Source organism: Rhinolophus sinicus, linkage group LG04 (assembly GCF_036562045.2).
Source record: "Rhinolophus sinicus isolate RSC01 linkage group LG04, ASM3656204v1, whole genome shotgun sequence".
Lineage (NCBI taxonomy): Eukaryota > Metazoa > Chordata > Mammalia > Chiroptera > Rhinolophidae > Rhinolophus > Rhinolophus sinicus.
Genome location: NC_133754.1, coordinates 85,434,537 through 85,448,171, shown reverse-complemented (window position 1 = coordinate 85,448,171; position 13,635 = coordinate 85,434,537). Strand labels below are relative to the sequence as shown.

Here is a 13,635-nt window from a genome sequence, read left to right as displayed (position 1 = left end):
TGTTTATGTTTCAAAATATATTCATCTTAACAAAACCTGTAATAGTTAAAAGTTGAGAAAAATCTAATAAGTGAAATAAATTAAGGTACGTCCATGTGTTGGTATATTATGCAGCCATTGAAAATTACTTTCATGGGAGTACATAATAGTACAGATAAATTTTATCATGATTAAAATCTTTATTTTTAAGAATGAATTCCTTTATGTTAAAAATTATTCTGTAGGTCACATCGTAGGGGTCAAAGGCAGGGAGAAGCATGTCATGAAACATGGGGGAGGGGGCGGAAAGATGGAGTCATCGGAAGTGAAGTCCAACAAAATGGAAGACATGATTTCTGTCATTCAAAGCATCACAAGCCCTGGAAATCCACAGCGTTGCAGCCCCTGGCTCTCACTCTCCTGTTACGGAGGGCAAGGAGGCTGCCCTGGGTGTGGGGCCGAACAGGAGGAGCATGTGTCAGCCCTGCTCTGGAATGCAGGCTTACCTGATGGCGCTGGCTGCCTTCCCTTCCTGCCAAAAGTGTTCGGTAGAAAGTGCTGTTCAGCAGGAAGCTCTGGCTGCTGACAGAGGCAGAAACACCCAGGAAGGAAGAAGCTGCTTAGTTAGCCGCTTTCTCTCTATCTCTCTGTGCCCTTCCGTGTCTCTCAGCGTGCTGCCTTCCCGCTGGCCCCCAACTGCAAGGCTCCGCCAAATGCCTCTGTATTGATGCTTTATTGCTCGGGTTTATTGCCCTCCCATTCCTCTCTGCCATCCATTCAACAGGCCAGGTGAGTAAACATTTATGGAGCACCTTCTGTGTACCAGGCACTGTGCACTGTGCTTGAATGCAAAGATTCGGAACCTAACATCTACTGTGGGCACAGATTTCTAATCCAACCAGTTTGATACAGTGGGTGAGTGTGACAGGAGAGACACTCACAGAGGTGGCAACTTCGTGCAGATTGGGGGGCTGGCGAGAGAAGACGTGAAGAGGGAGAAAAAGTTACTCGGGTCATAGAAGGTAGGACTGGAACTCCAGGTAGAAGGAGAAGCCATATGTCCCATGAGAGAATGGCTCCACTGAACACGATGTGTGTGCCCTTCTTGTTCTCAGAATGAATCCCACCATCTTACTCTGGACCATCGGACATTTGTGTTGGCGTAGGGTCTGAGTCTTCCTTGATTTGATTATATCCACAGAGCTTAGCACAGTGCCTACCATACAGAAGATGCTCAATCTGTGTTTGTTGAACTGATTTAAAATGAATGCTGTGGCTTACAATTTATAAGCCAACCTCCAATAAATCCCATTGGATGTTACTTCGATGTGGGATGGGACCCTGAAGGTATTTGTTTCCTTCCCTAGTCCCATCCTTTTGCCTGTCTTTCAGATTTTCCTTCCTCATTTCCACTCTTACTGAAGCCCAGTGTAATACTCTGAGCCTTGGGAGGGTGCTGAGTGTACACTGATTTGCTTTGACCTAGTTACCTATTTTCCCTTCCTAACTCTGTTATGAAGAACTCCCCTTCTCAGCTCTAGCATCTTACAGACTGATGTAATTGGGAAAACTAGAGATTGGTCTTGTTTCTAAAACTTTAACTGATCTCATAATGGCTGGGCAAGCATAGGAACAAGCAGGTCACTGCCTAAAGGCTGACTGAGCAACGGACAGTGTCGCAGAGATGGTAGAGATGAGGTCTCCTGCAGTGAATCAGGGCTGACATTTGCTGGGCGCGTCCCATGTGCTAAGCGCTATTCTGTGTGCTTGTAATACGCTAACTATTTAATCTCAACAACACTATTATCAGCCCTGTTTTACAGATCAGACAGAATTCTGAGGCACAAAGACATTAAATAACTTGCCAGAGATCACATACCTAATCAGGGTAAAGCTAGAATTTGAGCCTCGAATCTGATTCCAGAGCTTGTGTACTTATACTACCATAACTAAACCTCCATTCTCTTCACCGTAAACCATCCTCATCCCATAGTCCCCGACAAAGGCCAGAAGGCCTTATGGTGTTTGTAGATGTGGGTGTGTGTGCGGAAGTTGGAAGGTCTTTATCATGCGGCACACAGTAAGTTCTATTCAAGTATTTCCATGTTTATTTATTCTGATAAAATGAATAACCTAAGTCTTTAAATAAGTCAAACAAGCCTTTCTAACCATTCTTTTTACCAGTGGCCACCATTATTAAAATCTGACATGCTGCTTTAAAGAAGTTAAAGCAATAACTGAGTTACCCATTTTATACATTGTTGTGGTCTGTTCAGGCTGCCGTAACAGACTGCCAGGCTGGGTGGCTTATGAACAATAGTTTTTATCACTATTCTGGAGGCTGGGAAGCCCAAGAACAAGGTGCTGGTGGTCAGTGTCTGGTGGGGTCCACTTCCTGGTTGATGAATGGCTGCCCTCTCGCTCTAACCTCACATGGCAGAAGCAGGTGAGGTAGCTCTCTGAGGTCTCTTTCGTAAGGGCACTAGTCCCATTCATGAGGGTTCCACCCTTGTGACCCAAACACTTTCAAATCTTGGGGATTAGGTTTCAACATAAGAATTTGGGGTGGGGAGACACAAGCACATGTTTTATAGGGGAAATCATGCATTTGTCATCTTTCTCTTTTCTATCCCCTTCATCCTAGTGGCTTAACCAGTCAAGCAAGACCATCTCCAGAGCTTCTCCTTCAGATGAGCATTCCCTGACCTAAAAGGTGTGAGTAATAGAATAGATGAAGGCTGTCACATAAACAACGCTGCTTAGCCAGAGAAAAAGAGATGTCAGGTGCCTGTTTCATAAGCGAAGAACATTCATTCATGTACTTGCTCCTTCATTCAGTCATTTGCTCATTTGTCTGTGCTGATTGCATACCTAGTATATGAGGTAGAATTCTAGGTCCTGGGAGTAAGCCAAAGCCCCAGCCCTCCTAGAGCTTATATTCTGTTTGGGGTGTTACACAATAAATAAATATATATTGTTATGCTCTGAAGAAAAAGAAAAGAATAAGGAGGCAGTGATAGAGTGTTCCAGGAAGCTCTATCTAAGGAGGTGACATGTGAGCAGGAACTTGTGTGAAGTGAGGTAGTGAGACAGTGATGATCTAGGGGAAGAGAATCACAGCCAGAAGCTGCAAAGTGCAGAGACCCTGAGGTGGGAATGAGCCTGGCGAGCTAAAGGAACATCAGGCAGGCCAGTGGGGCTAGAGCAGAGCGAGTGAGGTGAGGAGGGGAGGGGAGGAAGCCTCAAGGCGGCTGCAGCTGGATCGTGAAGGGCCATGAAAGGCCATGCGCAGGACTTGGGGTTTTACTCTAAATGGGATGGAAACCGTAGGTGGGATTTGAGGAAGGGGGTGTCATAACCTGCTTTGCTTCTTCAGTGATCACTTTGGCTGCCAGGTGGAGAATAGACAGTAGGAACGGAAGTGCGAGGAGGGAAACCTTGTAGGAGGCTATTCTAGTCTTAGGCTTTTCTTGTTTTCTTTCGTTTTGAAATAATTTTTGACATTAAAACACTTGCAAAAAAGTGCAGCATCCTATACATCCTTCACCCATATTCCCCAAATGGTAACATCTTTGAAAATTATGGTACAAGTATCAAAATCAGGTAATTAACATTGATACAACAATATTCTCTAACCTGCAGACCTTGTTCCCATTTCTCCAGTTATCACACTGATATCCTTTTCTGGTTCAGAATCCAACCCAGAACCACATGCTGCATTTGGTTATAATGTCTCCGTAGTTTCCTTTCATCTGGAAGAGTTCTTTAGTCTTTCCTTGTGTTTCCAGACCTTGGCAGTTTTGGATACTAGCCAGAATGTCCCTCCCCTGTAGAATGTCCTTCCGTTTGAGTTTGATATTTGTCTGATGAATTTCATGGTGAAATTCAGGTTATGCATTTTTGGTAATAACCACCACAAAAGCGATCAGATGCTTCTTATGCAGTGCATCATATCGGGCACACGGCACTGATTTTCCCTGTTACTGGTGTTAGCTTTGCTTAAGGCATGTGTCTGCCAGGTTTCTCCCCTTTGATCACCCTTTGTAATTCGTAAGTATTTTATAAGGAAATACTTTCAAACTATGTAAATATTTTGTTTCTCATTATATTTCTGCCCAATAATTTTAGTATCCATTGCTGATGCTTACCAGAAACAAGAATTGCTATGGTAATTGCCAAATTATGTTTTTTTTTCTATTTTCATTATTCCTTCTACACTTTTTAGTTGCAACTGTACTATAAGGAAAAACTTTCACTTCTTCCCTACTTATTTATTCAATTATTTATATTGGAAAAGGCCCACAGGTTCTTATTAATTTCTATGTATAAGGATCCTCTACTACCATTTATTTATCTTGTTGCTCAAATTGCCCCAAATTTGGCCATTGAACCCCTTCACATTGGCTCCTGCGTGCTTTTCACATGTCCCATCATTTTTTGTGCACAGCTTAGTTTTTGGTACCACATGATGTTGCTCGATTCCAGAATACAAGTAAAATAGTTTCAGAGTTGCTCACCTATATAATCCACAGCCCTGTGAAATACAAACCTACTAACTAGAGTACTGTTTTTGTGTGCAGATCTTTTTATATTTAACCTTATTACCCTTTTCCAAAGTTACTTTTGTCGCTTTTCCCTTGCCCCCCTTTAGTATGATTGTGTCATTCATTTGTAATGCACTGTTTCACTTGTTTCTGTTTTTATTCCATTTTGGGTCCTCTCCTACACACACACATCTAGTTGATTTTAATTATTTACTTGTTTTTGAGTATGTGAGATATAAACATGGTTCTAAAACTCAGAACCAAAGAAAAAAACTATACTATGAAAAGTGTCACTGCTTTATCCCTTCTTCATTCCCAGTCTTTCCCACACACCTGCTGTAATTAACAAATCTCACTAACTTCTCATTTACCCATTTTTCTTAGATGAAAGGTAACATAATGTAGATATTCTTTTGCACTTTGCCCTTTCTCACTTTGTGGTATAGCCTGGAAATGACTTCCTGTCCATACAAGAGACCGTCATTCTTTTTCATAGCTGCATAGTACTCTGTGAATGTATCGTAGTTTATTCACCCACTCTCTTAAACGAGCTTTTAGTTGTTACCAGTTGTTTAGCTTTTTCAAACAATGCTGAAATCAGTAGCCTTGTGCATGTATATTTTCATCTTACTTGGTGGGAGTGGTGACAGCATCTTCAGGATAAATTCCTAGAAGTGAGATTGCAGGATTAAAAGCTAAGTGCATGTATGGTTTTGTTAGATGTGACCTTCCACACTTTGCTGGTCTGCATTCTCATCAGCAGTCGATGACAGTGCCTTTTTCTTCCACAGCCTCTACAACAAAAGGTGCATCATGCTTCTTAATTTTCTAGGCAAGAATTTTGACAGTGGCTCATACAAGGATAGCAGTTGAGATAGTAAGAAGTGCTTAGAGTCTACATGTGTTTTGGAAGAAAAACCAGTTTGGAGTTTCTGATGGATTGCTCTGGAAACTAAATTCTATTTGAATATTAGCCATCAATATTAATGGCCTAATGTTCGTTTCATTAGTGTGACATTTATGAAGCTTTCGGTGACCCTTGCCTTCCTCTTGGGCCAGCCTTACTGTAATAGTCCAGTAAATATATGGCATTGTAAAAGGTAATGCTGACTGCCCTAACAAGTTATCCTCAGCCTTTCAGTGCCTAAATGCAACAGAATTTTATTCCTCGCTCATTTAACAACCAGTACAGATGTTGCTGACTTACAGCTCTCTTCCATGTGGTGATTCAGTCTCCTTGTAGAATGTAGTTTCTCCATGCCCTGGGGTCTTGGAGTCCTGAGGAGAAAGTGGAAAAGGGACATGTTAACTTCCTTGGCCTGGAAGAGATTTCTGGATGTCATTGCTGAGAACTGGTCACATTCCCCCTGGATGCAAGAGGGCCCAGTAAGTGTGGTCCTTGCAGGACAGCAGCTTTCCAGGGAGTGCTCTGTATCTGGAAGGGGGACTATGAGGCAGGTGGACAGTTAGCTTACTCCGCCACAGGTATTTAACAAAGTCATCCATTGGGGTACTGTGTGGGAATAGATACCATGTTTTGCAGAATGGAATGCATACCCTGGACTGTTACAGTGCCAAATACTGAAGGATGTTTTTTTAGAAAAACATTATCATGGAATTCAATAGCAGGGAAAGAAGAAGAGATCTACAGATGGAAGAAATACTTAGCTTTGAAAGACTAAGTAAGCATCACAGAAGAGTTCCAAATAAGGGTTATGAATGGGAGAGATTTTTGTGTTTTCATTCATCTGTTCCTTCATTCATTCAACAGACAATACTACGGCCTGTCTGCTGCCGGCTCTGTGTTTGGTGCTGGTGTGTGTGTGTGTGTGTGTGTGTGTGTGTGTGCGTGCGCGCGCACGCAAGTGGGTTGAAGGGGCAGGAAATGGTGAGGGAAGAGGATATGAGAGTTACATGGGTTGGTTACCGCATGTGCATTGGGGGAAGTGATATTTATTCTTACATGAACGGGAAAACGAGGTCTGACAATTAAGTTTGCGAACTTGTTGCAACGCTGTTAGTAACCTTTTTTGATATCAGAGGGATTACTCATTATGAATTTGTACCAACTGGACAAACAGTTAACCAAGTTTACTATTTGGAAGTGCTGAAAAGGCTGCAGGAAAAAGTTAGACGACCTGAACTTTTCGCCAACAATTCATGGCTCTTGCATCACGACAATGCACCAGCTCACAGGGCACTGTCTGTGAGGGAGTTTATAGTCAGCAAACAAATCACTGATTTGGAACACCCTCCCTTCTCATCTGATCTAGCCCCCAATGACTTCTTTCTATACCCGAAGATAAAGGAAATATTGAAAGGAAGACATTTGGATGACATTCAAGACATCAAGGGTAATATGACAACGCCTCTGATGGCCATTCTAGAAAAAGAGTTCCAAAATTGCTTTGAAGGGTGGACTAGGTGCTGATGTCGGTGCACAGCTTCCCAAGGGGAGTACTTCCAAGGTGACCTTAGTGATATTCAGCAATGAGGTATGTAGCACTATTTCTAGGATGAGTTCGCCAACTTAATTGTCAGACCTCGTAAATACAAGCTGAATGTTGTGCAGATATAGGAAGAAACTATTCAGCATAATTCCAAATAGTAGGTTGTTGTTGTTTTTTTATCTTAAAAAAAAAGATTTTCTGAGACAATTACATAAGAGAAATTTTCCTAAAAGCTTCTAAAGTACAGGACTTTGTTAGAACAAATTGACACTCTAAAAGAGAAAAGCATCAGATTCCAACAAATAAGAAGCTAGTTTATGGTTCTTTGCAGAATATAGTATTTTTCAATAATGTAAAAAATGAGTATTTCTCACATCCTTAAGTATTGGCAGGCTTTGTGCTCATCTTATATGGAAAAAGTTGTTATTGTTCTCAGTGCACAAGGAGTTTGATTTATAAGGGGACTGCCGGAGAAGAAAATCTGTCAATATTTTATAGCCACACCACTAGAGTACTGTGGATACCCAACATCTGCACAGTTTACAGAGTGGGCCTGTGTAATTCTTCCCGTCTGATTCTCACCACAATCGTATGAAGTAGGTAATGGCTAGGGCGATATCATTAGTAGTAGCAGTCATATCACCATCATCCCCATTTTAGAGTTGACGAAACTGATGCTAAAAGATGCAAATGATTTGCCCAGGATCTGTAAATTTAAATTCCCAAAGACAGCAAAATAAATTTCAAATTCTGATATTATCGTCTAATTATATCTGATGTTTAATAATAAAAAAGCAATTGTGCTTTTTTAAACCCTATTTACTTTTCATCTATTATTGTCAGGGTAGGAAATAGAGAGCAGTAAAAATATATAGCTAAGATTTCCAAACAGTGCAATATTTTCCATTCTTCTTTGTATCATGTCAATTGTTTAAACATCAGTTAATTGTATTTTTCATTTTTCTTTGGTCTTTACAGTAATTGATTTCATGGTACATTTAAATTTGGGGGTGGAGAGTGCTTAAAGTGTGAGACTTTTATTCTTGGAGCCAATTTTTTTTCTCTTTGGGGACTTACTGTTTGTTTTTTCAACAAAAACGTTATTGTATACCAGGAACTGCACTAGATCCTAACTCCTTTGCTTTCACATTTCCTTGGTGAATAATACCCTTACTCTGTGATTAACGCTCATCTATGTCTGGTCTCTCAGGTGGGGTGACCGCTCTCTGTTGGGACCCCGTCCAGCGAGTTTTGTTCTCGGGCAGCTCCGATCACTCAGTAATCATGTGGGACATCGGTGGGAGAAAAGGAACAGCCATCGAGCTCCAAGGACACAAGTAAGACCGCTGGTGCTTTTATAAAGAACTCTCGAGAAAAGACTCCCTGCTAAAAGCTGGGACAAAGGAGTGTGGCTCCTTCTCTGTGACAGGATCTTAGTATGGTAAGGGACATGGCAGGAAAGCAAATAATGGCCACTTTGATTTATATCTGTACGTAAGTATGTTTATTTATTTATACCCCATTTTATTCCAGAGAGGATTTGAGAGTGCTTACAGAAACCATAAAATAAAATGATGGCAGCAAATAAATAAAAGGTTAAAAATTAGAACAATATAAGGAGACTATAAGAATATATTCTTACAAGAGTAAAAATTTGAGAGTGAAAGAAAAAAGAGCTTAAATATACAAGTCATGAAGGCATACAGAATTTCTGTAATTGAGGTGAAATGTGGCTTCAAGATTCCTGGCAGCTTAAGAAAAAGGAGAGAGATACTATCCTTCCTTACACAGTACATTTTGTACTTCACCAAATATTTATTGGGTACTTGCCTTGATTCATATCAGGCTCTTCTTTCTTAAGGGACCGATTTCAGGGGGCTGAGAGGAAAAGCACAGAAAGCTTTGTGTTTCCTTGGAGCAGTTCTCAAACTTGGCCATACACAGAGAGTCACTGAGGAATTTGTTTAGAGTACATTCCTGGGCCGTGTCTTTGGAAATTCCGGTCCCCGGTCTGGAGCTGCAGGCGTCTGCGTGGTAACAAGCCGCCCAGACAGCACCCCGCTGGCGACCCTCAGACCATACTCTGATTTGTCCTGCTCTGTGTTGCCCACAGGCCCTCGGGGCAGTCTGCTCATGCTGCAGAAAAGAATTTTAGATCTGCTATAGAACTCTAAACCTAATCTAAATTGTTTTTAACTCGTAAAGTTTTAAAAATGATAGTAAGAGTGACTCCAGACAGCCATAAAGAAATGTCAGTAATGCCCCCATGAACTGATAGGTTTAAGCAACATTAGGTCTTTCTATAAATCTGCCTGGGAACACAAGTTTTAAAAGATTCTCCTAAGTAGTTAAATGTACAGTTTAGGATTATTGAACTAACTCAGTTTTGGAGGGCCCGTGCACAAATAGTTATTTCAGTGTTAGAGCTTAGTTTTAGAGAAGTAGCTATTAAGCCCTTCGTTCCCACATTAGAGAACAGACCAGTTGTCTGGGGCCAGTGGTCTGTTGGCTTGTGGGGTCACTTGGACCTCGTCATCAGTTCATTAGAGGAATTGTTCCATTGTATTTCCCTCTATGACATGGGGACATGCATCAAGATCATGTAGAAGGAGTTGACATCATCCATGTAAATGAAGAAAAAGAAGCCAGGCACAGTCCTGTGTAGTAACACTTAGTTATTATCTAATATGCCGGGTAATTCCTGTCACCTTGAGCTCTTTCAGAGAAATACAGCACAGGTTTTGAACGAAGATCAGTAATATTTGTTAGACTCACTCAGATGAGCTCAGAACTAGTTTTGTGTTTGCACAGAGGTTGATGAAACCTGCCAGCAGGCTTACAGGACCCGTCCACAGGGTGGGAGTGTCATGGCGCTCCCTGCCAGCCCCACTGTGTGCTGAGTGTCCTCACACAAAGTGTTGTTCTGGGAAACTTGCACCTATAGTTTGGTAAGAAAGAAAAGGCTGTAAAGTTGAAATTCGGACTCTCGGTCCCAGAAAAATGAAACCTAAGCTGATAGGTCTTCCAGTTTCTAAGTAATGTAAACTGGGCCTTTTAGAAAATGGGACGGACCATACTTGGGGTCCATCCCTTAGGACCTAGTAGGGCAGACAGGCTGCTGAGATCAGGAGCCGCAGTCAGGACTGGCTTTCCACAGGCGTAACGGCAGGCCGTGCGTCGTGCTTTGTTTAACTCAAGCTTAGTAACAAAGGGAACTCTATCTCCGACGGGCTGTCGGGTCTTAGCCTGAGAGGGGCTGCCTGGTGTCACAGAGCTAGAAGGAAACGTCCTCAGCATCAGTTGGTGTCACTGTTAGAATGGGTTTGAATACCTGAGGTGGGGATGGGAGGCCACGGGAGCTGCTAGAAGTAGGAAGATGGGAGTCACATAGTAGGTTCGGGAAAGAAAGGGCAAGGACATCAGGCAGAACAGGAGAAGTCACAAGGCCCACTTTCATCACAGCCTTTTCTTTGCCCTGAAAATTGGCCACTGGATTGGTGTTCAGTGATTCTTCTGTTTGAATGGTGCCTAATATTTTGTCAAAAAGCTTTCAAAATACACCAACCCCTCAGTTTAATCTTACAATAGCCCTGTGAAAGAGAGAAGCCAGATACTATTTTTTAGATGAGAATACTGAGCTACCATCCTCAAAGACCCAGGCTGGCAGCTTAGGTCTCCCAAACCTTCGTGCAGTTTGAAGTAAGAAAGCTATTCATAACCTTCTTTGTATCCAGCTAGGCACTGGAGATATAAAAATGAACATTGAATAACACATGGTCCCCACCATGCCCCATGATGTTTTCTGTCTCTTTTCTACGTTAGAGGCCCAAGAATTTCTGCTTGGGGCCTGAGGCTTTCCCTTGCTGTCCTACAAGTCCTCAGTTTCCCACCTTCCCCAGGGTGATTAATGGTGTTCAGAGTTCCAGATCAGAGATCGAATTGGTGAGCGGGGGAACTGGGGAGAGCCGATGGGACCAGAACTCCCCGCCTCCAGGGGGAGAGCCTGCCTTCCCCTCTTCCAGAAATGTCCAACCATAGTGTGGAGGGACAGCTCCACATGGCTTCTGCCCCGAGCTCAGCGGCTTCCTACCATCCTTCAGCAGCAGAAATGCGACCTATTGGGAACTAATTTGATTTTCTGTGTAAAAATCCCATCGAAGCAGAGAGAGCTTTAGCACTAGAGTAAGTGATTGATGACAGCAAAACTATTTCCAAGTCCAAGGGGGAAAAAAGCTAAGAAAGTATACTTCCATACAATTTTTCTGCATTGGAAGCATTTTGGTGTTTTTGTTCCCTGCAGCTAATGGAGCATGATTATGTGCTAGCTCTTTGGAAGGAAAGGCAAAGAAAAGGTTCTAGTTTCAGGGAGCAGTTCGGTTTTTCAAGTATCAGTTATCAGTTGGACGGGTATTATCGAAGCATAAACCTAGACATTTATTGCCCCACGCCCATCTTGTCAAACCTAATAATGGTCCTTGGGCTTTTTAGATCCTTTTTTATTCTTAGATAATATCTATCATTTCATGGACTAACTTTATGACCATAATTTTTCTCATAGCAGTGTTTTCTTAGGCTTCCAAGAGTTTTTGGCAATTAAATGGTAACTTGATTTAAAGCACAGATAAAAGATCTTTGTGGTCCCTTGTGCTGGGTCCCCAGGCTGCACGAGGCTGTCACAGACATGTGTCTTGGCGTGCATGGCCTGTGTATTTGCTTTCTATTTCCACAATCCCAGCTCTTGGTTTCTCTCTTCTTTTTAGGCTTACTATGTGTAAGACTTCTGGTAAAGAAATATGATATTTATAAATAAATATACATTGGGATAATTTGTGAAATTTGATCATTTTCGCACTTGTATTAAGTAAATTGCATACCAGGATCATTATGTATGAAAGCTTTCTCTCCTTCGGAATCTGAGATTTAGGAGTATGTCTCACTGTAGTTAGTACTGGAGAATTATTAGGATAGAGGGGGAAGAAAGATCCTTTCTATTTTTAACTATTTAGCTAAACACATAATAACTAAAAGCACTGGAAACTGGAGTTCTCATAGAGGATAGAGTCTTGTCAAAGACAGAGGGGCCGTATAGCTGTCATTAAGTGCTGACCTCTGAGTCAGGCCTGCTGGGTGTGAGCCAGCCCTTCTGCTAATGGCTCTGTGGGCTTTGGCAAGGCACTTCCTCCCTCTGATCCTCAGTTTCCTCATCTCTAAAGAAAGGATAACATTGGAAAGAAAAACCCTCAAAGGTTGTCAAAACCCGTAAATGATATGATGCATGTAAAATAATCACAAGAGTAAAGGCTAATAAGTGGCAGTTGTTAAAATTATGTTTGTTAATAAAAATTAGAATTCTTCAAAAATAAGCTTTTGGATATGATTACTCACTATGATGGTGGCATTTCCATGGAAATGTTGCCACATAACACCTACTCCCTCTATTCATAATACACTCAACAAATATTACTGAGCTCCAGCTACACACCAGACTTTGCACCTAGAACACTAAGGTGACTAAGAAACTGGTCCCTGCCTGAATGGAGCTGGGCACAAGTATGAAAACGGGGTAAAGGTGGGACAATTCGTCAGTGTTACTGGGAAGTGGGGGCGAGGGGGCCTGTCACTCTTGATGTGGACCTTAGAAGATGAAGAGATTCTCATAGTTTTCAGGTTCAGGAGGTTAACCAAAACAGAACTGCATGAACTAAATACAGTGTTTTCAGGAAATTGCAAGTGGACAGAGGGGCATGGCTAATCTGATCTTCCACCCAACCCAGTAAACAGCAAAATGTTGCTGATGCTTAAAATAGTGTTCCCAGATTGGGGTGCCTGAGTTCAGGTTCAGACTGGCTGTGGTCCAAAGATCCCTGGCGAGGCATGTCCTTCCTGGGTCCGTTTGGTGTGAGATAACCTTAGGGATCAGTTAACTGAGGGACCTCACGTGTGGATTTCCCACAGGCCTCTCTGGTCCTTGATGTTTGGGAAACTTATGAATATGGGAGTTCTGAACATAAGAGAGCAATCTCTGGTAGTAGATACATAACTGATTAGATTTTCACCAAGTAACCTAGGACTTTGCATCAAACAAGAGAAAGGTGCTCTACATTTAAGTGCCCCTACTCAGGGCATGGAAGAAGGCCAAAGTTGACATTTGGGCAGATGTTAGCCTGTGTCTGAAAATCTGTTTCTATAAAGAGAATAAAGGCTTCTCTGCCTTTTTTCCTTAAGAAGCATCGATCACAGGGCGACCTGTGCAGTCACAAAAGTCCCCATGCTTAGAAGGTCCCCACACTTGGTTTAATGCTCTGCTATCACCATCTTGTAATTCTTAACACATTTTTAACAAGGGGCCCTGTATTTTTATATTGCATTGCCCCCCTCGTCCCCCTCACCCAATTATGTAGCTGGGTCTGATCAGACATATATTACCTCTAGGGTGAGAAAGGACATGAAGCCATCCCACTAAGTAGGGTCTTTGTGATGGCAGATTCTGGTGATTGTGACAAGTGGCGCTTTTGTGCACTTGGACGATCATTTGCATTGCAGTCCATAGAGCACTTATACATGAAATAATAGCTAGTTTTGAAATGCTTTCTAGTATGAATGCTGCAGTGATGTCAGATGAAACATGAATGCAGGAAGAAGGTATCTTTTATTCTTTATAA

General features: G+C 42.0%; 1 protein-coding gene across 1 annotated transcript in view; it reads left to right on the top strand.

Moving 5' to 3' along the window:
* WDFY2 (WD repeat and FYVE domain containing 2) overlaps positions 1-13,635 on the top strand; it is a 171,957-nt gene that overhangs the window by 139,164 nt on the left and 19,158 nt on the right. Inside the window, exon 7 of the mRNA XM_019752158.2 lies at positions 8,184-8,310. Within this exon, the coding sequence (XP_019607717.1) occupies positions 8,184-8,310 (127 nt within the window). The remainder of the gene's footprint in view (positions 1-8,183; positions 8,311-13,635) is intronic.